Genomic DNA, 21603 nt, shown 5'->3' with positions numbered 1-21603 from the left:
ATGTATGTATACGCTCACATTGTCTCTCTTCTTTATCTGAAATGATTGTTTGAACATGAAACCAGTAAAGTTGATTTTTCTTTAATAAAAGATGAAACCAGATCAACTCTATTCATTATTTACAAACACGGTTCAACATCTGGCTGACAGATGTGCACGTACAAAATAAAGCAGCTCACGTTAGCATCTTAGCTCCTCATCCTTTCACCGGACTGATGAACACATCAGATACGGAGCCAGGCTAGCTGTTTCCATCTGTTTCCAGTCTTTATGCTAAGCTAAGCTAACTGTCTGTCTGTACACCTCAGAGATCAGGCAGCACCTTCATCATCATCATCATCACCATCACCACGGTGACGAGGCGGCCTTTAGAGCGTCCACTTCAGACACCTGCAGACACACAGAGGACAAACCGTGTATTACCGTCAACTCAAAGGTCCTCTACCAGAACTTTCATCCACATCACATCTATGACAGACTCCACTCTGGACGGTGAGACGTGTCCACGTGACGAGACCAAAGTCCAGAGAGACACAGCGCTGCTTTACAGCGTCAGCCTGTCCAATAAAAACATGATGAATACTAGAGACACATCCCGAGACCAAAGTCCATCTTCACCGTCAACACGTCCGTCTTCATGAGGACCAGTTTTACATTTTTGCAAAGTGGGGACATTAGTGAGGACATTAGTGAGGACATTAGTGAGGACTGAGTGACGGTTCAGATCAGAGGTTCTGGTTCAGGGCTCGGTAATGCAGTATGTTACCGCGGGTCCTCACAAGGCTGGACAGGCAGACGTGTGTGTGTGTGTGTGTGTGTGTGTGTACCTGGTCTCCCTGTGTGTGCACAGACACCTGCTGCTGCAGTAGCGCCCCCCACAGGTGGTGCAGGTGTAGTGGGAGGGGAAGCCACAGACGCAGCAGAAGTGTCGGGGGGGAAGAGAGGAGGGCGGGGCCTCCGCTGACAGGTAGTTGGGCTCCGGCCGCTCCGACAGGTTCTACCAATCAGAGATCAGAGAGCAGAGAGCAGAGATCAGACAGGTTCTACCAATCAGAGAGCAGAGATCAGAGACGGAGTCAGCTGACTGCGTTGACCCCGCTGACGTCTGACAGAGATAAAGAACACACCTCCTCCTCCAGCAGCGTCGTGAAGTTCTTCCTGAAACGCTGCTTGAAGTGGTCGCCCCTCGTCTTCCTCCTCTTCTTCTCTGGACGCACAGAGACACAGAAGAAGGAGAAATATTAATACCGTGTTTAAACTGGTTAAACTGGTTAAACTGGCTAGTTAGGTGGCCAACGGCAGCGCTGTAGAGATGAACTGAGGGCGTATAAATCTCTGTGTGTCTGTAGTTAACTATCCTTCAGTAAAGGGATGCTAATAGTTGAGCCTTTAATCTCACCTGGTTCTTCGGTCTCACTGAAGGCGGGCAGGCGGGCAGTAGGACCTGGGGGAGGCAGGGAGGACAGAGGGTCGTCCTGGAAACACACAACAACAACAACAATAACAACAACACTGAGACACTTCCTTTAAAGTGACCTGAACAGCTGTGATGATGAAGAGACATCCGGTTCATCATCAGCAGGTTCAGATAGTTAAAGGTGTCTTCATGGACGGAGACAACATTCACACCTGGAAGTTGTCTTTCTCCAGAGCTTCCAGCTGTCTGGTCAGTCTCCTCTGTCTGGTGGCTTCATCCAACACACGCCGCTGACCGGCCTCCACACGAGCTGGGAGATACACAGAGAGACAGAGAGACAGACAGACAGAGAGAGAGACAGACAGACAGAGAGAGAGAGAGACAGAGAGACAGACAGAGAGAGAGACAGAGAGACATACAGACAGAGAGAGAGAGAGAGAGACAGACAGAGAGACAGAGAGACAGACAGACAGACAGACAGACAGACAGACAGAGAGAGACAGACAGAGAGACAGACAGACAGAGAGAGACAGACAGACAGACAGACAGACAGACAGAGAGAGAGAGAGAGAGAGACAGAGAGAGAGACAGAGACAGAGAGACAGACAGAGAGAGAGAGAGACAGACAGACAGACAGACAGACAGACAGACAGACAGACAGACAGAGAGAGAGAGAGAGACAGAGAGACAGACAGACAGAGTTAACATCACTGTTATCTGCAGCGTGCACCATGAAACTCAAACCAAACTGCGTAATAAAAACTCGCAATTGAATGTTTCTCCAGACGTTTGTTATTGACTGAAACTTATTTAAACGTGTCCTAAAATAGTTTACGACTTGTGATGAAGTAAAGTTGAATTCGGCTCACTGTGAGGCCTCAAAACATTATTTATTTAAATTAAATATCCTCTTCTTCATCTTCTGTGAACACACAGAGAAGAAGAAGGGAAATATATTTTTAAATTTATATTTTAAAAATCTGTATGTTTAAAATTATACCTTCAATAAACATGTCGCCCAAATGAGAGACACGAAGAGACAATTTAAAGGTCCCATATCAGCTCATTTTCAGGTTCATACTTGTATTTTGTGTTTCTACTAGAACATGTTTACACGCTGTAATGTTAAAAAAAAACGTTCTTTTCCTCATACTGTCTGTCTGAATATACCTGTATTCACCCTCTGTCTGAAACGCTCCGTTTTAGCGCATTTTGACGGAATTGCAACAAAATTGCGTTGCTAGGCAACAGCTTGGGTCCATGTGTACTTCCTGTCAGCTGATGACATTCACGTACACTGCAACAGGAAATAAACTGGGGCACATTTAGAATGTTTACGTTTAAGACTGTGTAAAGGGTCTAAATATTGTATATTTGTGACATCACTAATGGGCAGAAATCCTGACAGCTTGTTTCAAACTCAGAGTTTCTGAACACTGGCTGTGTGTGTATTTCCCTATTGATTGAGTGTTTTGATACTTTCACAGTATTTATATAGAACTTAAACCTGCTTTATAATAAAAAACATGAAAATCTCACTTTTTTATAATATGGGACCTTTAAATCAATTAGAAGCATCTTCAAACCAAACGGCCTTAGAAAAACTCGCAATTTAATGTTTCTCCTCAGTTTTGCTTTGACTTAAACTTATTTAAACGTGGCCTAAAATAGTTTACGACTTGTGATGAACTAAAGTTGAATTCGGCTCACTGTGAGGCCTCAAAACATTATTTAATACAACAACAGAACCAGAATCCCTCCGCAGATAGCTGCTAGCTGCTGCTAGCTGCTGTTAGCTGCTGCTAGCTGCTGTTAGCTGTTAGCTGCTAGCTGCTGTTAGCTGTTAGCTGCTGCTAGCTGCTGTTAGCTGTTGTTAGCTGCTAGCTGCTGTTAGCTGTTGTTAGCTGCTAGCTGCTGTTAGCTGTTGTTAGCTGCTAGCTGCTAGCTGCTGTTAGCTGCTGCTAGCTGCTGTTAGCTGTTAGCTGCTAGCTGCTGTTAGCTGTTAGCTGCTGCTAGCTGCTGTTAGCTGTTGTTAGCTGCTAGCTGCTGTTAGCTGTTGTTAGCTGCTAGCTGCTGTTAGCTGTTGTTAGCTGCTAGCTGCTGTTAGCTGCTAGCTGCTGTTAGCTGCTGTTAGCTGTTGTTAGCTGCTAGCTGCTGTTAGCTGTTAGCTGTTGTTAGCTGCTAGCTGCTGTTAGCTGTTGTTAGCTGCTAGCTGCTGTTAGCTGTTAGCTGTTGTTAGCTGCTAGCTGCTAGCTGTTAGCTGTTGTTAGCTGCTAGCTGTTGTTAGCTGCTAGCTGCTGTTAGCTGTTAGCTGCTGTTAGCTGCTGCTAGCTGCTGTTAGCTGCTGCTAGCTGCTGTTAGCTGCTAGCAGCTAGCTGTAGTGTAACGGCGATAACCGGATAAAAGAGCGAACAGTGACCCGGTTAACGTGAAACTGAACTCTGTATAAACGTTACCTGGTCAGAGATGTTCGTGTGTTACTGGTTTTACTGGTTTTACTGGATAACTCAGTTTAAATCAGAGAACTCACCGGAAGCTTTCTTCTCCAGCACCATGGTGACACTCACTTCCGGTCTACGGTGGCCGCGGAGCTACAGAGGAGGTCAAATCAGACGAAGCGCGAGTCTCTGAGTTCCTGAGTGTTTTGTCTTCACCTGCTGGAGACAGTTTAACTTCTTACAGCTCAACAGACTCTTTCACATTAATAAAGATCCTTCAACTAATATTCTTAGATCATAAAATTAATTAAAAGACAATATTCTGTAGCACTGGAGAACACGGCGTCTTTGTACATCATAATTTAACTTAAGAGACAAAAAAGAATATTAAAGGGACTGTTTGTAAGAATTATAATGTCTTGTTAACAGCTTCACCTGTGGCCGTTAAGTCAACTAAAGTCAGCGTCCTGTTGCTCGCTCTACATCGACATGAAGGAGCATCGCTCAACACAGTGAGGAGACACACGTCAGCTAAAAGCACAATATCACTCTGCGAGTGCGCATGGGATCCCGACCCGGTACATTTATACGCTTAAAAGTTACAAACAGTCCCTTTAAAAGACAAGAATAATAGTCTTAATAAAGACTCGTGATTGAGGAGCTAAAAATAATTAGATTTAAGTGTCAGACTCTGTGACATGATCACAAGAATGAAAACTATCTGGTTATATCTATATGGTTAAGGTGAGATTTAGTCAGCTGTTGTCTCTCAGTGAGACTGAAGACTTCTTTACATCAGTGATGAATAATAAACATTATCATTACACACACACAGAAAACAAACGCACCCGCAGTGACAGTAAAATTATTTATTCAATCTCAAAACTTTATTCGCTCAGTCAAATAATTTAACGCAGTTTGTACAAAGCCAGAGACGGTGGAGGGAGTCCTCGTAGGGAGAGAGACCTGCTGAGTCCAGTCTCCTCAGACGGACTCCAAACACCAGAAACACTGAGAGGAAATACTCAACTACATGACAGAGACACAGAGAACATAATTTATCTATAAAATACCAAACAATGAAAATATAAAAAGACCTTTAGTGTTTCCCAGTAACAGTTTAACAGTTTAAAAATATCTCAGAGGTTCACCTCCTTTACCAGCATGAAAAATACTTTCTACATTTATTTTACTCCTGATTTCACCTTCCATCCCAGTGACCTCACTGGTTCCCATCATGCATTGCTACACTGCCACGGTAACCACAACATCACCCAGGCGGCGAGCTAGTGGTGGGTTTTGTGGTCACACACACACACGCACACACACGCACACACACAGACACACATACACACATACACACAGACACACAGACACACATACACACAGACACACAGACAGGCTTGCATAGTTTCAGGTGGTGTAATAAAAAGGCAGCACGGTGACAAACGGTTTCAACCGACATAAGACGCTCTTATTTTGAAATGCCACGGTTGCTTGTCTGGACCATAGATGTATATACGTAGGCATACAGTATATACAGAGAAGTATATATGTAGTCATACAGTATATACAGAGATGTATATACGTAGACATACAGTATATACTGAGACGTATATACGTAGACATACAGTATATACAGAGACGTATATACGTAGACATACAGTATATACTGAGACGTATATACGTAGACATACAGTATATACAGAGACGTATATACGTAGTCGCCGCATCGGACACTTCTACTTATATAGTGGCTACGTATATATGTCTATGGTCTGGAGTTACTAGTCTAAATAAAGTGACTCTTATTCTGAAATGTCCTACGACGATGCGTTCAGGGTCCTCTGTGAAAGCACCTGCAATGGAGCCACATTGAAATGATACACGTGATGCGTCAGGTGTAAAAGGATCATTCAGTCAGAAATAAGACAGAAAAAAATCAAAAGTCCGGTTGGGAAATGTTCTGAGACGATGCATTCAAGGTCATCACATCCTGTTTGTCTCCGTTAATGATGATGAGGTCGACTGATGTTCACACTCACATGCACACTCTTAGCGTGTCTAGGGGTCTACGAAGGACACCATGATGTATCTGGTCCCTCTGGTGGTGGGCAGACCCTCGTGGTAGTGCGTCAGGCGGCCGGGGTGCATGAAGGACCAGCCCTTCCTGGGAGACTCCACCTGGCAGTCATAACGCAGGAACCTGCAGCCTCCACCCTGACACACAGTTACAGACACATTCTTATGTTTAGCCGGCACTGACCGTCACTTCCACCGGTTAAAACGTCTCCGGCGGCAGGTCTCAACAGCTTTCACTTCTTCACATTAATTCAGTGACATGACAAAACGAGGTCCCTGCTTTGGTTTATTCAGAGTTTGAGTTATAATTTTCTCCTGAACCATCATCTGCTGAACAGTATTATTGGATCAGATTTCTGTGTGTGCGTACCTCGTAGTCGACGTCCTTGCTGTTCAGGGCGATGTTGATGGTGAAGGTGGAGGAGTCGTGATGCGGCCGCAGAGACGGCTGCTCATCAGGACGGTAACGCACCACAAAGTTCATAATGGCCTGGGCCTGCACACACAGAAGATGGGACTATAGATAAGGACTGTACCTTGGGGTAGTGTCTGGACTGTATGTTGGGGTAGGGTCTGGACTGTATGTTGGGGTAGGGTCTGGACTGTACCTTGGGGTAGGGTCTGGACTGTACCTTGGGGTAGTGTCTGGACTGTATGTTGGGGTAGGGTCTGGACTGTACGTTGGGGTAGGGTCTGGACTGTATGTTGGGGTAGGGTCTGGACTGTACCTTGGGGTAGGGTCTGGACTGTACCTTGGGGTAGGGTCTGGACTGTATGTTGGGGGAGTGTCTGGACTGTACCTTAGGGTAGGGTATGGACTGTATGTTGGGGTAGGGTCTGGACTGTACCTTAGGGTAGTGTCTGGACTGTACCTTGGGGTAGGGTCTGGACTGTATGTTGGGGTAGGGTCTGGACTGTACCTTGGGGTAGTGTCTGGACTGTACCTTGGGGTAGGGTCTGGACTGTACCGTGGGATAGTGTCTGGACTGTACCTTGGGGTAGGGTCTGGACTGTATGTTGGGGTAGGGTCTGGACTGTACCTTGGGGTAGGGTCTGGACTGTATGTTGGGGTAGTGTCTGGACTGTACCTTGGGGTAGGGTCTGGACTGTATGTTGGGGTAGGGTCTGGACTGTATGTTGGGGTAGGGTCTGGACTGTACCTTGGGGTAGGGTCTGGACTGTACCTTGGGGTAGTGTCTGGACTGTATGTTGGGGTAGGGTCTGGACTGTACGTTGGGGTAGGGTCTGGACTGTATGTTGGGGTAGGGTCTGGACTGTACCTTGGGGTAGGGTCTGGACTGTACCTTGGGGTAGGGTCTGGACTGTATGTTGGGGGAGTGTCTGGACTGTACCTTAGGGTAGGGTCTGGACTGTATGTTGGGGTAGGGTCTGGACTGTACCTTAGGGTAGTGTCTGGACTGTACCTTGGGGTAGGGTCTGGACTGTACCTTGGGGTAGGGTCTGGACTGTATGTTGGGGTAGGGTCTGGACTGTACCTTGGGGTAGTGTCTGGACTGTACCTTGGGGTAGGGTCTGGACTGTACCGTGGGATAGTGTCTGGACTGTACCTTGGGGTAGGGTCTGGACTGTATGTTGGGGTAGGGTCTGGACTGTACCTTGGGGTAGGGTCTGGACTGTATGTTGGGGTAGTGTCTGGACTGTACCTTGGGGTAGGGTCTGGACTGTATGTTGGGGTAGGGTCTGGACTGTACCTTGGGGTAGGGTCTGGACTGTATGTTGGGGTAGTGTCTGGACTGTATGTTGGGGTAGTGTCTGGACTGTACCTTGGGGTAGGGTCTGGACTGTATGTTGGGGTAGTGTCTGGACTGTACCTTGGGGTAGGGTCTGGACTGTATGTTGGGGTAGGGTCTGGACTGTACCTTGGGGTTGGGTCTGGACTGTATGTTGGGGTAGTGTCTGGACTGTATGTTGGGGTAGTGTCTGGACTGTACCTTGGGGTAGGGTCTGGACTGTATGTTGGGGTAGGGTCTGGACTGTACCTTGGGGTAGGGTCTGGACTGTATGTTGGGGTAGGGTCTGGACTGTACCTTGGGGTAGGGTCTGGACTGTACCTTGGGGTAGTGTCTGGACTGTACCTTGTGGTAGTGTCTGGACTGTACCTTGGGGTAGTGTCTGGACTGTACCGTGGGATAGTGTCTGGACTGTACCTTGTGGTAGGGTCTGGACTGTATGTTGGGGTAGTGTCTGGACTGTAACTTGGGGTAGGGTCTGGACTGTATTTTGGGGTAGTGTCTGGACTGTATGCTGGAGTAGTGTCTGGACTGTATGCTGGAGTAGTGTCTGGACTGTATGTTGGGGTAGGGTCTGGACTGTACCTTGGGGTAGTGTCTGGACTGTATGTTGGGGTAGTGTCTGGACTGTACCTTGGGGTAGTGTCTGGACTGTATGTTGGGGTAGTGTCTGGACTGTACCTTGGGGTAGTGTCTGGACTGTATGTTGGGGTAGTGTCTGGACTGTACCTTGGGGTAGGGTCTGGACTGTACCTTGGGGTAGGGTCTGGACTGTACCTTGGGGTAGTGTCTGGACTGTACCTTGGGGTAGGGTCTGGACTGTATGTTGGGGTAGGGTCTGGACTGTACCTTGGGGTAGTGTCTGGACTGTACCTTGGGGTAGGGTCTGGACTGTACCGTGGGATAGTGTCTGGACTGTACCTTGGGGTAGGGTCTGGACTGTATGTTGGGGTAGGGTCTGGACTGTACCTTGGGGTAGGGTCTGGACTGTATGTTGGGGTAGGGTCTGGACTGTACCTTGGGGTAGGGTCTGGACTGTATGTTGGGGTAGTGTCTGGACTGTATGTTGGGGTAGTGTCTGGACTGTACCTTGGGGTAGTGTCTGGACTGTATGTTGGGGTAGGGTCTGGACTGTACCTTGGGGTAGGGTCTGGACTGTATGTTGGGGTAGGGTCTGGACTGTATGTTGGGGTAGGGTCTGGACTGTACCTTGGGGTAGGGTCTGGACTGTACCTTGGGGTAGTGTCTGGACTGTACCTTGTGGTAGTGTCTGGACTGTACCTTGGGGTAGTGTCTGGACTGTACCGTGGGATAGTGTCTGGACTGTACCTTGTGGTAGGGTCTGGACTGTATGTTGGGGTAGTGTCTGGACTGTAACTTGGGGTAGGGTCTGGACTGTATTTTGGGGTAGTGTCTGGACTGTATGCTGGAGTAGTGTCTGGACTGTATGCTGGAGTAGTGTCTGGACTGTATGTTGGGGTAGGGTCTGGACTGTACCTTGGGGTAGTGTCTGGATTGTATGTTGGGGTAGTGTCTGGACTGTACCTTGGGATAGTGTCTGGACTGTACCTTGGGGTAGTGTCTGGACTGTACCTTGGGGTAGTGTCTGGACTGTATGTTGGGGTAGTGTCTGGACTGTACCTTGGGGTAGTGTCTGGACTGTATGTTGGGGTAGTGTCTGGACTGTATGTTGGGGTAGTGTCTGGACTGTACCTTGGGGTAGGGTCTGGACTGTACCTTGGGATAGTGTCTGGACTGTAGCTAGGGTAGTGTCTGGACTGTATGTTGGGGTAGGGTCTGGACTGTACCTTGGGGTAGGGTCTGGACTGTACCTTGTGGTAGGGTCTGGACTGTACCTTGGGGTAGGGTCTGGACTGTACCTTGTGGTAGGGTCTGGACTGTACCTTGGGATAGTGTCTGGACTGTAGCTAGGGTAGTGTCTGGACTGTATGTTGGGGTAGGGTCTGGACTGTACCTTGGGGTAATAGCCGGGGTAGAGTTTCTCGGTGATGGGGGAGATGTACTCTTTGAGGAATTTCAGCCACTCTTTCTCAAATCCGATCTGGTTCATGTGGATATCCACAGTGGGGACATTTTCATAACCACCCGTCAAACGCTCGTCCTGAACAAACACAGAGAAGACAAAACCTTCAAAGCTCAATACTTCGTAAACTCACATCCCCGTCTGTGTCACACACAGACAGTCAGACAGACTAGTTACCTTGTGTGATCCTCCAGACCATTCGCCATTGTGCTCCATGGTCTCCACCAGATGATCACACATCTTCTCTGAGAAAGCTGGAAACCAGTAAACATCTGGACAGGGCTGAGAGAGAGAGGGACGTGGAGTTGAGATCTTTATTGAATTACAGATGGTACAAATGATTGTTTCATCATTTGTTTGTATTGATCTGAATTCATCAATACGTCAAGTTGGTTGTTGGCATGTTGTTTTGTTACCTGCTCCACGAAGCTCTTCTCATCTTCAAAGATCTTGGAGTAGTTCTCACTGATGTACTTCTCCTTCCAGTCCTGCAAACACGCCCACATTCAGCCTGTGCTTTCATTCAGTTTACACGTGTTCATTTTAATGTGTTAGTATGTTTGTCTGACCACAGGGTTGTCGAAGATCTGCCACATGTCCGGGTGTAGCCTGGACGTGTTGAAGTTGGTCGACGCCACCAGACGACCAAACTCGTCGCGGTTTGACACGAACATGAAGATTCCCTGTGGACGTGCAGAGATGAGCTTTAACAAAGGCTTTTGCAGTTGATAGCTGTGAGGTGAGCAGGTGTTCAGCATGTGTTACCTGGTCTCTGATGCTCCGGCAGAACACCATGTCGGGGTCCATTCCCTCTTCCACGTACAGGCTCACCTGGGACAGTTTGGACCGCAGCATGCTGCCTTTGATCAGGTAGGCCTGACTGATGTAGGGCACGTTCCACAGGCCGCTAAACACAAACACAGTAAACACTTTTAACCTCACCTTTGCTGTGAGAGGTTTATAGTTGAGGCTGAAATAGAAACATGGAAGCATCCTAAAAAGACTAAACTACTGTGTGTGTGTGCTCACATCCTCTTTCCCTGGACGATCTCAATGTAGTCTTCAGATCTGGAGTAGAACCCTTCAGGACTCAGAGCGCCCCAGAAGTTACTCCACAGCTTCCCATGTTTGGACAACATGGGAGCTATAACTGACCTGAGACAGAAAGAGAGAGTTTAAAATGAACACTCAACACTCATTTGTGTTTATATATGGCTGTTAGGTATATAGAAGGGTGCTAGTATGTACTTGTTGGGCTGTTGGATATATAGAAGAGTACTAGTATGTACTTGTTGGGCTGTTGGATATATAGAAGGGTGCTAGTATGTACTTGTTGGGCTGTTGGGTAGATAGAAGGGTGCTAGTATGTACTTGTTAGGCTGTTAGGTAGATAGAAGGGTGCTAGTATGTACTTGTTGAGCTGTTGGGTATATAGAAGGTACTAGTATGTACTTGTCAGGCTGTTGGGTATATAGAAGGGTGCTAGTATGTACTTGTTGGGCTGTTGGGTAGATAGAAGGGTGCTAGTATGTACTTGTTAGGCTGTTGAGTTTATAGAAAGGTGCTAGTATGTACTTGTTTTCCTCGATTAGTATCCTCAGTGTGTCGGGATTCGTCAAGGCCACGTCGGAGTCGATGCTGAAGTAGTAATCACACTCTGGATTCTTCTTACACGCCTCACTGCACAACAAACACACAAACATGTACATATTAACTAAATGGTATGTTCATCTCAAAGTTTTACTTAGAGCAGAAACATCTCGACCTAAAGCTAAATGTTCTGAAGAGTCCTGAGAGGATCTCCGATGTTTTGTTCAGGTTCTAGAAGAGGGGTCCACTCACACAGCCATGGCTCTGGCCTTGTTCTCCTGCAGGTTCTCCTCCGGTCCCACCAGCAGGGCGTCGGGGAACAGAGCTCTGTGACCGTCCCAGAACCTCTGGATGTGACGCTCGTGGTACACCACCTGGATCACAGGTAAAGTACAACACAACAGGTCAAAGAGGTCAGTTTACACTGTAGACCCGCCCCCTTCTGTTAGTAACCATGGTGACGTGTTTAGTGGAGGCAGAATAATTCTCTGAACACGTTAGCTAACGCTGGCTAGCAAGTATTGTTGTCTTGTTTTTTTAACAATGGCTGAAGAAAACCATCACTAAAGGGGCCTGTAGGTTCTTGTTCTGTTTGTGTCGTACGTTATTGTGGATGAAGAGGCGGATCCTCTCCGGCGGGTAGCTGAGCGTCGTCAGTCGGTCCAAGAACTCCTCCATGAAGGGAGTGGCGTGTTCGATAAACACGGCGATGTACACCAGCGGCAGCTCCTCGTCCTGAACACACACACACACACACACACACACACACACACACACACACACACACACACACACACACACACACACACACACACACACACACACACACACACACACACACTTAAAACAGTGAAATGAAACAGGAGTTTATCTTTGAGATATGAGGCGAGTGAGCGTACAGGAGCATCGTTGAAGAACAGCAGGTCGTCATCACAGATCCCACAGCCGTTCTCAAAGGTCCACGCCGTGGGGACGTAGTTCCCCAGGTAGTTCAGCTGCAGCTGCAGAGACACACAGAGACACACAGAGACACACAGAGACACACAGAGACACACAGAGACACACAGAGACACACAGAGACACACCTGTCAGAGAGGCTCAGCTATTTCTTTACAGCAGACATCAGGGTGTTGTGGTGACTGGGCCGTCACATGGTGCTGGTGGAGGGCTGCGAATGGTCGCTTACCTTGGTGGGGCCGTTGCCATGGATGATGACAGGAAGTGTGTCGTAGGCAACGTTCCTCGCTCTGACCTTTGCCCTCTCAAACTTCAAGACCACCTCATCTGACAGACAGAGACATTCACATCTCACACACAGTGGAAACAGCAGCGTGTGTGTGTGTTACTGTGTTATTGAGTGTGTGAGTGTGCGTGTGTGTGTGTGTGTGTGTTACTGTGTTATTGTGTGTGTGTGTGTGTGTGTGTGTGTGTGTGTCTCACCAACAGCTCCGTTCAGATTTTGGAAGATTCGGGAGCGATGGTCGAGAGTCATGTTGAACTTGGCCTGAGGAGACGAGTCACATCATCATCATCATCATCTACATCATCATCATCATCATCATCATCCTCATCATCCTCCTCAGTGTGTGTACTAATCAATAACTGATAATGGATTAGTGTGTACTTTATCAATAAGTAATAATGGCTCCGTACCCTCTGAGTCTTGTCCAGGTAGATTTTGGTGTAGAACAGCTGGTCATCATCGTTGTCTTTGTACTTCCACTGCTGGACGATGGTACTGAGGTCTGAGGCGAAGCCGATGAACCCTGAACACACATTATTATTATTATTATTATTATTATTATTATTATTATCATTATTATTATTATTATTATTATTATCATTATTATTATTATTATCATTATTATTATTATCATTATCATTATTATTATTATCATTATTATTGTTATTATTATTATCATTATTATTATTATTATCATTATTATTATTATTATTATCATTATTATTATCATTATCATTATTATTATTATCATTATCATTATTATTATTATCATTATTATTGTTATTATTATTATTATCATTATTATTATTATTATTATCATTATTATTATCATTATTATCATTATCATTATTATTATTATTATTATTATCATTATTATCATTATTATCATTATTATTATCATTATCATTATTATCATTATTATTATGTACAAATTAGGGCTGTCAACTTTAACGCAAATTCTTCTTTAACGGCACTAATTTCTTGCATTAACGCAACTCACGTTAACATCTGTGTTTATTCTCTGTAGACGGAGCTCGTCTCCATGGATACCAACAACATGTCCTCACATCAACCATGGAAGAAATAACCTCTGTAGCTGCTCTGTTCATGTTGGTGAAGTCTCAGATATGCCAGAAAAAAAACAAACGCCGTCGTGTCTGGGTTCATGACATCACCCGGCGGCGAGCTGTATTCACATCCAGTGACATCACACTGACTGTATCTAGCAGCCACACGTCTCTACTGAACATATGAACCCAAAGTAATAACAGATTTAATATCAATAACCAGATCAACATGATGCTGAAACAACGACATCATGATGCCGATCAGTAAAAAGTCTGAATTCATGCTTCGTCAGGTCCGTTACCATGACGACAAGCAGACGACTGTTAAAACGCTTGTTTTGTGAATGGAGTCTGGTGGGATCAGAGCAGGCTACGCTAACAGCTGCTCCATCAACACTCAACATGACGTCATCTAGAGACGTTGTTGTGTCTCTGAGATGTCTGAGCGTCCTTGAACACACCTGGATCACTCTTTAAGTTTTCATCATGTGACACCCGTCTTACCTCCTGAGTTGAGGTAGCGTTTCCCAGAATGCACCTCAGGGTATCTGGAGGCCAGCCTCTGGTCGGGCCAGCAGAAGCCCTCGGCTGAGAAAACCACTCTGTGACCCAGACGGGAGAACTTGGACAGCAGCTCCTCCGGACCGGACGCAAAGATCACGTCATAACTACACAGACAGACACAGACAGACACAGACAGAGACAGGTGAGGCTTTCACAATAAAAGCTTCTGACATAAAACCAACACGTCTGTCATGAAACGGCTCCGACCTCCAGATGATCACAACCTGATGTGTTGAAGTTCGTTACCGTGCTCGTTTTTCTACAGTACCACGGGCACTCGAGGCTTAAATACACTAAACTAAATCAATAAATGTGTTTCTGTTTCTGTTTTATCCAAACAACAACTGTTACACTCAACCATGGGGGGAAACCTTTCTGAGAAATTTAAAGATTATATAAATAAATAGGTTTGGGGAAATAAACAAAGGGTGAAATGCTCAAGGGAAATCATGCATAAATAAATAAATGAATAAATAAATAAATGCTTAAACACAGAAATAAATACATACATTTAAAAATATATATAAAATAAATGCAAAAATAAATAAATAAATGCTTAAACACATAAATAAATAAATACATTTAAAAAATATATAAAATGAATTAAAAAAATAAATGCAAAAATAAATAATAAATGCTTAAACACATACTGTGCATAAACACAGACATTTAAAAATAAATATAAAATAAAAAAATAAAAAAATAAAAAATAAATGTAAAGATATATGAATAAATTAAAAAAAATGAATAAAAATAAATAAATAAAAGTAGAAAAGAGTTCATAAATAAGTGAATTAATACAAAGGTAAATAAATAAAAAAGCAAATTAAAACAGAAATATACATTTATGTCACATTTAATTAATGGCTACATTTATTTTTAATATTACGTTAGCTAATTTTAATGGCATATTTATTTATCATATATTTGATTTTGGCAGGTTCTGTCCTCCATAGCTTGTACCATTTAGTTATCAGCCCAACAGCTATGGTCTCCACTAACCAAACCTTTGTTCTCATGTGTAAGTAGGACAGGTGAGGACAGGTGAGTCAGATTTCACATTGAAGACACAACAAAGGAAGAACAGAGTGAACAATGAGAATAAAGAGAAGAAGAAGAAGAAGAGAAACTAGGTCAGGCGTTATATAACACACACACACACACACTCAGGTGGATGTTACCTGTCCACGAACATGACGACCATGTCCTTGTTGTCAGAGTGTTTGAGCAGCTCCCTCTTCAACCATCTGACCTTCTGACCTCCACCCACCGTCCGAGCCACGTCACCCCCCTTCCACTCCTCCCCCAGACCCAGCACCTGCAAACACCATCATCATCATCATGATCATCATCACCACCATCATCATCATCACCATCACCATCATCACCACCACCACCACCATCATCATCATCACCACCATCACCATCACCTTCACCATCATCATCACCATCATCACCACCACCACCACAACCACAACCATCATCATCATCATCACCACCATCATCATCATCATCACCACCACCACCACCACCACCACAACCACAACCACAACCATCATCATCATCATCACCACCATCATCATCATCATCACCACCACCACCACCACCACCACAACCACAACCATCATCATCATCATCATGATCATCATCAATACCACCATCATCATCATCGTCGTCATCATCGTCATCATCGTCGTCGTCATCGTCATCATCGTCATCATCGTCATCATCATCTATAATATGTGTGTGTGTGTGTGTGTGTGTGTGTGTGTGTGTTACCTTCACAGTGTAGTTGAACTCTCTGGCCGTCCTCATGAAGCGGTTGAAGCCGTCAGTCTCCTCCGTTGCCGCGGTGATCACCAACAGGTTATCTACACACGGTGACGACATCAGCAGTCCATTACAATAGCACAATATTTTAATATTTAAAAGTACAATATTAATGTCGTGGAGTAGAGGTATGAAGTAGCAGAACATGGAAACACTCAAGTAAAGTACAAGTATCTGGAGTTTGTACTTAAAGGGCGGGTCCACCAGCGGTCTTTTTTGCCCACTCACAATATCAGTTTAAGTGTTCGTTTTATATTTAGAATACTTCTGATCTTAACTAACGTGGCAGACATTTAACACACAATGATGATGTGATAAGATCATATTGAGAGGAATATTTTTCAGACATTTTCCACATATTTTACTAATATTTTAAGACATTTTTCAGATATTTCTCAAATATTTTTTGGACAGTTTTCACAAATTTGTTTGTATTTTTTTCGGATATTTACTAATAATTTTCAGATATTTTACACATTTTTTTTAACATTTCTCAAATATTTTTATGACAATTTCCACAATTTTTTCAGATATTTTACACATATTATCACATATTTTTATGACAATTATCACAATTTCTGTCACATATTTTACTAATAATTTTCAGACATTTTACAATTTTTTTAGATATTTTCACAATTTTTGTATATTTTTTATAATTCAGACATTTTTCAGATATTTCTCAAATATTTTTTCGACAGTTTTCACAAATTTGTTCGTATTTTTTTTACAAGTTTTTTCAGATATTTACTAATAATAAAATTTTTCAGGTATTTTATACATTTCTTTTTTTTGGACATTTCTCACATATTTTCAGACATTTACCACATTTTTTTCAGATATTTTTCACATATGTCTGAATGGTGTGTCATGGTTTTAGCTTGTAGAAAAGTCTTCTTTACTAATAGATGTTATTTAGTTTAGTAGATGGAAAATAAAACGCTGTGAGGTGACTTTCTGATCTGAACTAATGTGGCGTCCACAGCAGTACATTGCTTAGCTTCCTCCCTCTCATCTTCCTCCTCCTCCTCCTCCTCTCTCTCCCTCCCTCCCTCCCTCCAGGCTTTCGAGGAATTTGGTGAGAATGAAATTCCTGAGAAAAACCTCGGGGAGGTGAAGACCAGGAGGGGGAGGACGGGGGAGGAGTGTTTGGTGACAGAGGCCTCCCTGTCCTCCCTGTCCTCCCGGTCTCCTTCAGTCTGTTTAAACCTGATAGTGGACGACAGCAGACGGACCAACACTAATAATCTCTGGAAGAATCTATGATCACATTCTGTATGTGAACCACAGAAAATAATTCAACTGATGACTGATCACAGAAGAAGACTCTTATCAAACGTATTGATCCACACACATGCAGACATTTGACACACGACAATGATGTGATAAGATCATATTAAATCTGAGGATCAATAATACTAAATTATTGGCCACATGGTTGGATGATATCTCTACAAAGACTTCAGTTGAACAGTTAGTAATGTGCTGCCATAAAGCTTAATCGTGTCCAGTCAGATGGCTGAGAGGAATAATTTTCAGACATTTTCCATTAATAATTTTCAGATATTTTACTAATAATTTTCACATATTTTTAAGACGTTTCCCACATGTTTTTAGGCATTTTTCACATAATTCCCGGATATTTTTCTCTATTTTCTACTAATAATTCAGCCTTTTTTATGGATATTTTACAACATTTTTTCAGACATATTTTCAGATATTTTGCACATTTGTTTCAAGTTCTTTCTCAAACATTTTTCAACATTTTTCTGATATTTTTTAGACATTTTTCACATTTTCTTCAGATATTAACTAATAATTTTCGGACATTTTTCAAATATTTTATATTTTTAGACATTTCTCACATATATTCCAGACATTTTCACAATTTCTTTTTTTTCACATATTTAATTTTAATTTAATAATTTTCAGACATTTCTTCGGATATTTTTCACTATTTTTTTCACATTGTTTACTAATAATTTTCAGACCTCTTATCGGATATTTTTCACATCTGTCTGAATGGTGTGTCATGGTTTTAGCCTGTAGAAAAGTCCTCTTTACTATTAGATGATATTTAGTTTCGTAGATGGAGAACAAAACGATGTCCAACCAGACAAAGAGACGTCGATCCCTCTGAGCACAGGCTGAACCAGAACCGAAGAAACCAGCAGTTACTGGTGAAAGAAACTGGAAGCTGAGCGTCAACATGTAATCAAGTATCTTTATAGATTATATAGATATTTATTTATAGATCATATAGATATTTATTTAAAATTATATAGATATTTATTTATAGATCATATAGATATTTATTTATAGATTATATATATATTTATTCATAGATTATATAGATAAAGTTATTTACAGCTATACATAATGTGACGTATCAGACACCAGAACTAAACTATTTAGAGCTTCTGCTCTACGGTTAAACAACAAACCCCCGACAACACACACACACACTCAGCTGCCCAAACACACACACACACACAGTATGTAAAAGTACACACTCATCATGACTCGGCTCCATAAAGTCTCTGTTGTACTAACAGGAAATGGAAACTCGGTGTGTTTCTACATATTTCACATATTTTTTTTGGTTTAAATCAAATAAACTTACAACATTAATAATAATCTGAGACTTTATTGTTGTAATTTTTAGTCTTGTAAAATTCTATTTATTGTTGTCTGATTGTGTTTTTACTGTTTAGTCTGAGCTGTTTGAATGTTGCTCTGTTATAAATAAAGTTGGTTGAACGTGGGCAGTGATTCAGAAGTCTGGAAGGTTCCTTCAGAGCTTCAGAGTTCACTCACTGCTGCTGCTGACGGACTTCACAGACCACGACACAACACTCTTCAGATACTTTACACATATATATTTTAGACATTTCTCATATATATTTCTGACATTTTGTTCAGATATTTATTTTTGTTTTCGGACATTCTGATATGTTTCACTATTTTCTCACATTTAATTATTGTTATTATAATTATTATTATTATTAGAGGTAATTTTACTCATTTTATATCGGCTATTGTCAGGTGGCTTAATTTACTTTATAACATTGTGTTTTATATATCTCATGTCTAAAACTGTCAGGTAATGTTAGTGGTGTAAAAGTACACAACAATACCTAAACACATGATTTATCTGTAAACTTCACTGTGACATTTTTCAAATATTTTTCGGATATTTTCATGTTTTTTATTAATTATTATTCTATAGTTTTTTCACACATTTTACTAATAATTTTCTGATATTTTACACATATATTGTGGACATTTTTCCATATATTCTTCAGACATTTTCCTACATATTCTTTGGATAATTTTCCACATGACTTTCTAATTTTTTACTAATAATTTTTCAATGTTCTTTTTCACATATTTTACTAATAATTTTCGGATAATTTTCAGATATTTTTCCACATATTTGTCGGATAATTTTCAAATTTGTTATTATTTTTTTCACACATTTTACTAATATTTTACACACATTTTTCATACATTTTGTTTTATATATCTCATCATCTGTCTAAAGCTGTCAGGTAATATTAGCGGAGTTAAAGGATAATATTTACCTCTGTATGTATCTGATGTAGTGAAGTATAAATTAAACTACTAAAGTAAAGCCCACTGTGGGACTGATGTCTCCATGTTTGTAGTTTAAACACATCTCTTCTTCTTCTCTTTGGTAAATTATGAAATAATGAGTGGAAACAAACCGGAGGAGATTTTAACCCAAACAGCCCCAGGGTTGAATTATTGCTAGCTGGCACTAGTCAGCCTCCAGCTCAGTTAAAAGGAAGGTGGAGGAGTTTCATGGTTTCCATACCAGCTGAAACTAACAGTTAATACTTTATAAACTAACAGTTAATACTTTATAAACTAACAGTTAATACTTTATAAACTAACAGTTAATACTTTATAAATTAACAGTTAATACTTTATAAATTAACAGTTAATACTCTATAAACTAACAGTTAATACTTTATAAACTAACAGTTAATACTCTATAAATTAACAGTTAATACTTTATAAACTAACAGTTAATACTTTATAAACTAACAGTTAATACTTTATAAACTAACAGTTAATACTCTATAAATTAACAGTTAATACTCTATAAATTAACAGTTAATACTTTATAAACTAACAGTTAATACTTTATAAACTAACATTTTTTTTCACACATTTTACTAATAATTTTCTGATATTTTTTAGACATTTTTCTACATATTTGTCGGATAATTTTCTGATATTTTACTTATATTTTTTAGACATTTTTCCACATATTTGTCGGATAATTTTCCTTTTTTTTTCACACATTTTACTAATAATTTGCACATATTTTTCGGACATTTTGTTTTATATATCTCATCATCTGCCTAAAGCTGTCAGGTAATGTTAGTGATCATAATGAGCTCTGTATGTATCTGATGTAGTGAAACCTCTAAAGTGAAGCCCACTGTGGGTCTCCATGTTTGTAGTTTAAACACTAGTCAGCCTCAGCTCAGTTAAGAGTTTGGGAAGTTGGAGGAGTTTAATGGTTTCCTCACCAGCTGAAACACACACATTAATACTACTTCATAAACTAACAGTTAATAGTTTATAAAGTATTAACTGTTAATAATACTTTATAAGCTGTAACTGTGAATAACAGTTAGTTTAGCTTAGCTTAGCTTAGCTGAGCTGAGCTAGCCTCCAGAGAGCCAGAGAGCAGAGCGGGTGTTGATGGTGCTGCTGGCCGGACAGGGAGCCTGCAGGGCGGCCTTACCTGGAGAGAGCCTCCGCTGTTCGGCCGACAAGAAGCTGTAGAAGAAGTTGAGAGCCAGCAGGCAGAGCAGGCCACCGGAAGACATGATGCTGCGTGTTAACGGCTCCGTTAACGGCTCCGTTCAGGCTTCAGACTTCAGACTTCTCCGTTACTGCTAACCGTTACCGTCTCCGTTCAGACTGCTCTCCGGTACTGCTAACCGTTACCGTCTCCGTTCAGACTGCTCTCCGGTACAGTCTCTCCATCTGAAGCTGCTCTCCTCACATCTCGCGTCAACGTCTCGCGATAGAAAAACGATGTCAACAGAAGCCAGGAAAAAAAAAAAAAAAAAAAACTCTTTTCGAGTGTCAGCCAATGACAATCACCAGAGCGATGATTGACGGGTTGAGTCAGCGAATCAGCGCGCCGGAGCGGCTCCACGCCAGCCAATCAGAGACGGACAAATGGAAACGAGAGGGCTGAGATTTTATCTTTGTGGCCTCCAGCTGCAGAAAGTTCAGGAAAAGTGAAGAAAGTGAATCTTTGCCACGTCCAATGAATTCCTGACAGAGAGAGAGAGGGAGGGGGGAGAGAAGGAGAGAGAGCGGGGCTGATTAACAGTATAATATATATATATATATATATATATATATACACACAAAACAAAATGATTGTTAGTTTTATTACTATTATCTGACCCAATATTTTGATTGAATTTTAAAATAACACACATAAATAATACCCAGGTACTAATAATTAATACTTAAATAAATGCAAAACAAAATTAAAAAAGTAACGAAAATAAAAAAAACGATTTA

At 42.1% G+C, this 21603-nt stretch overlaps 2 protein-coding genes across 2 annotated transcripts; both read right to left on the bottom strand.

Moving 5' to 3' along the window:
• Nucleotides 1-65: 65 nt before the first annotated feature.
• On the bottom strand, nucleotides 66-4079 carry znhit1 (zinc finger, HIT-type containing 1). The gene is made up of 6 exons (XM_037759036.1): nucleotides 3948-4079; nucleotides 1630-1727; nucleotides 1400-1475; nucleotides 1128-1207; nucleotides 828-997; nucleotides 66-390 (listed from the first exon to the last, which is right to left on the bottom strand). The coding sequence occupies exons 1-6, from the start codon at nucleotides 3970-3972 to the stop codon at nucleotides 369-371; spliced, it is 471 nt and encodes a 156-aa protein (XP_037614964.1). The 5' UTR covers nucleotides 3973-4079; the 3' UTR covers nucleotides 66-368.
• A 1400-nt stretch (nucleotides 4080-5479) lies between these two features.
• plod3 (procollagen-lysine, 2-oxoglutarate 5-dioxygenase 3) lies at nucleotides 5480-21082 on the bottom strand. The gene is made up of 19 exons (XM_037758936.1): nucleotides 20807-21082; nucleotides 15976-16067; nucleotides 15378-15514; nucleotides 14137-14300; nucleotides 12976-13088; nucleotides 12763-12826; nucleotides 12509-12606; nucleotides 12222-12323; nucleotides 11926-12057; nucleotides 11575-11696; nucleotides 11308-11412; nucleotides 10762-10887; nucleotides 10498-10639; nucleotides 10302-10415; nucleotides 10149-10220; nucleotides 9910-10014; nucleotides 9664-9810; nucleotides 6308-6433; nucleotides 5480-6075 (listed from the first exon to the last, which is right to left on the bottom strand). Exons 1-19 carry the CDS (start codon nucleotides 20889-20891, stop codon nucleotides 5920-5922), a joined length of 2202 nt encoding a protein of 733 aa, XP_037614864.1. The 5' UTR covers nucleotides 20892-21082; the 3' UTR covers nucleotides 5480-5919.
• Between the last annotated feature and the right edge of the window lie 521 nt (nucleotides 21083-21603).

Source organism: Sebastes umbrosus, chromosome 22, assembly GCF_015220745.1.
Source record: "Sebastes umbrosus isolate fSebUmb1 chromosome 22, fSebUmb1.pri, whole genome shotgun sequence".
NCBI lineage: Eukaryota > Metazoa > Chordata > Actinopteri > Perciformes > Sebastidae > Sebastes > Sebastes umbrosus.
Note: the sequence above shows the minus strand (reverse complement) of the source record. Positions and strands in the feature narration are given on the sequence as shown.

What these genes read in the sequence shown, in the direction of transcription:
- znhit1 (XM_037759036.1), bottom strand. Translation starts at nt 3,972, where the DNA reads ATGGTGCTGGAGAAGAAAGCTTCCG. An exon ending in GCTGGAGAAGAAAGCTTCCG is followed by an intron (nt 1,728 to 3,947) that starts GTGAGTTCTCTG and finishes TGTATCTCCCAG; the next exon opens with CTCGTGTGGAGGCCGGTCAG. An exon ending in CAGTGAGACCGAAGAACCAG is followed by an intron (nt 1,208 to 1,399) that starts GTGAGATTAAAG and finishes CTGTGCGTCCAG; the next exon opens with AGAAGAAGAGGAGGAAGACG.
- plod3 (XM_037758936.1), bottom strand. Translation starts at nt 20,891, where the DNA reads ATGTCTTCCGGTGGCCTGCTCTGCCTGCTGGCTCTCAACTTCTTCTAC. An exon ending in AGATCTTCGACAACCCTGTG is followed by an intron (nt 10,221 to 10,301) that starts GTCAGACAAACA and finishes GCGTGTTTGCAG; the next exon opens with GACTGGAAGGAGAAGTACAT. An exon ending in GGTCTGGAGGATCACACAAG is followed by an intron (nt 9,811 to 9,909) that starts GTAACTAGTCTG and finishes GTGTTTGTTCAG; the next exon opens with GACGAGCGTTTGACGGGTGG.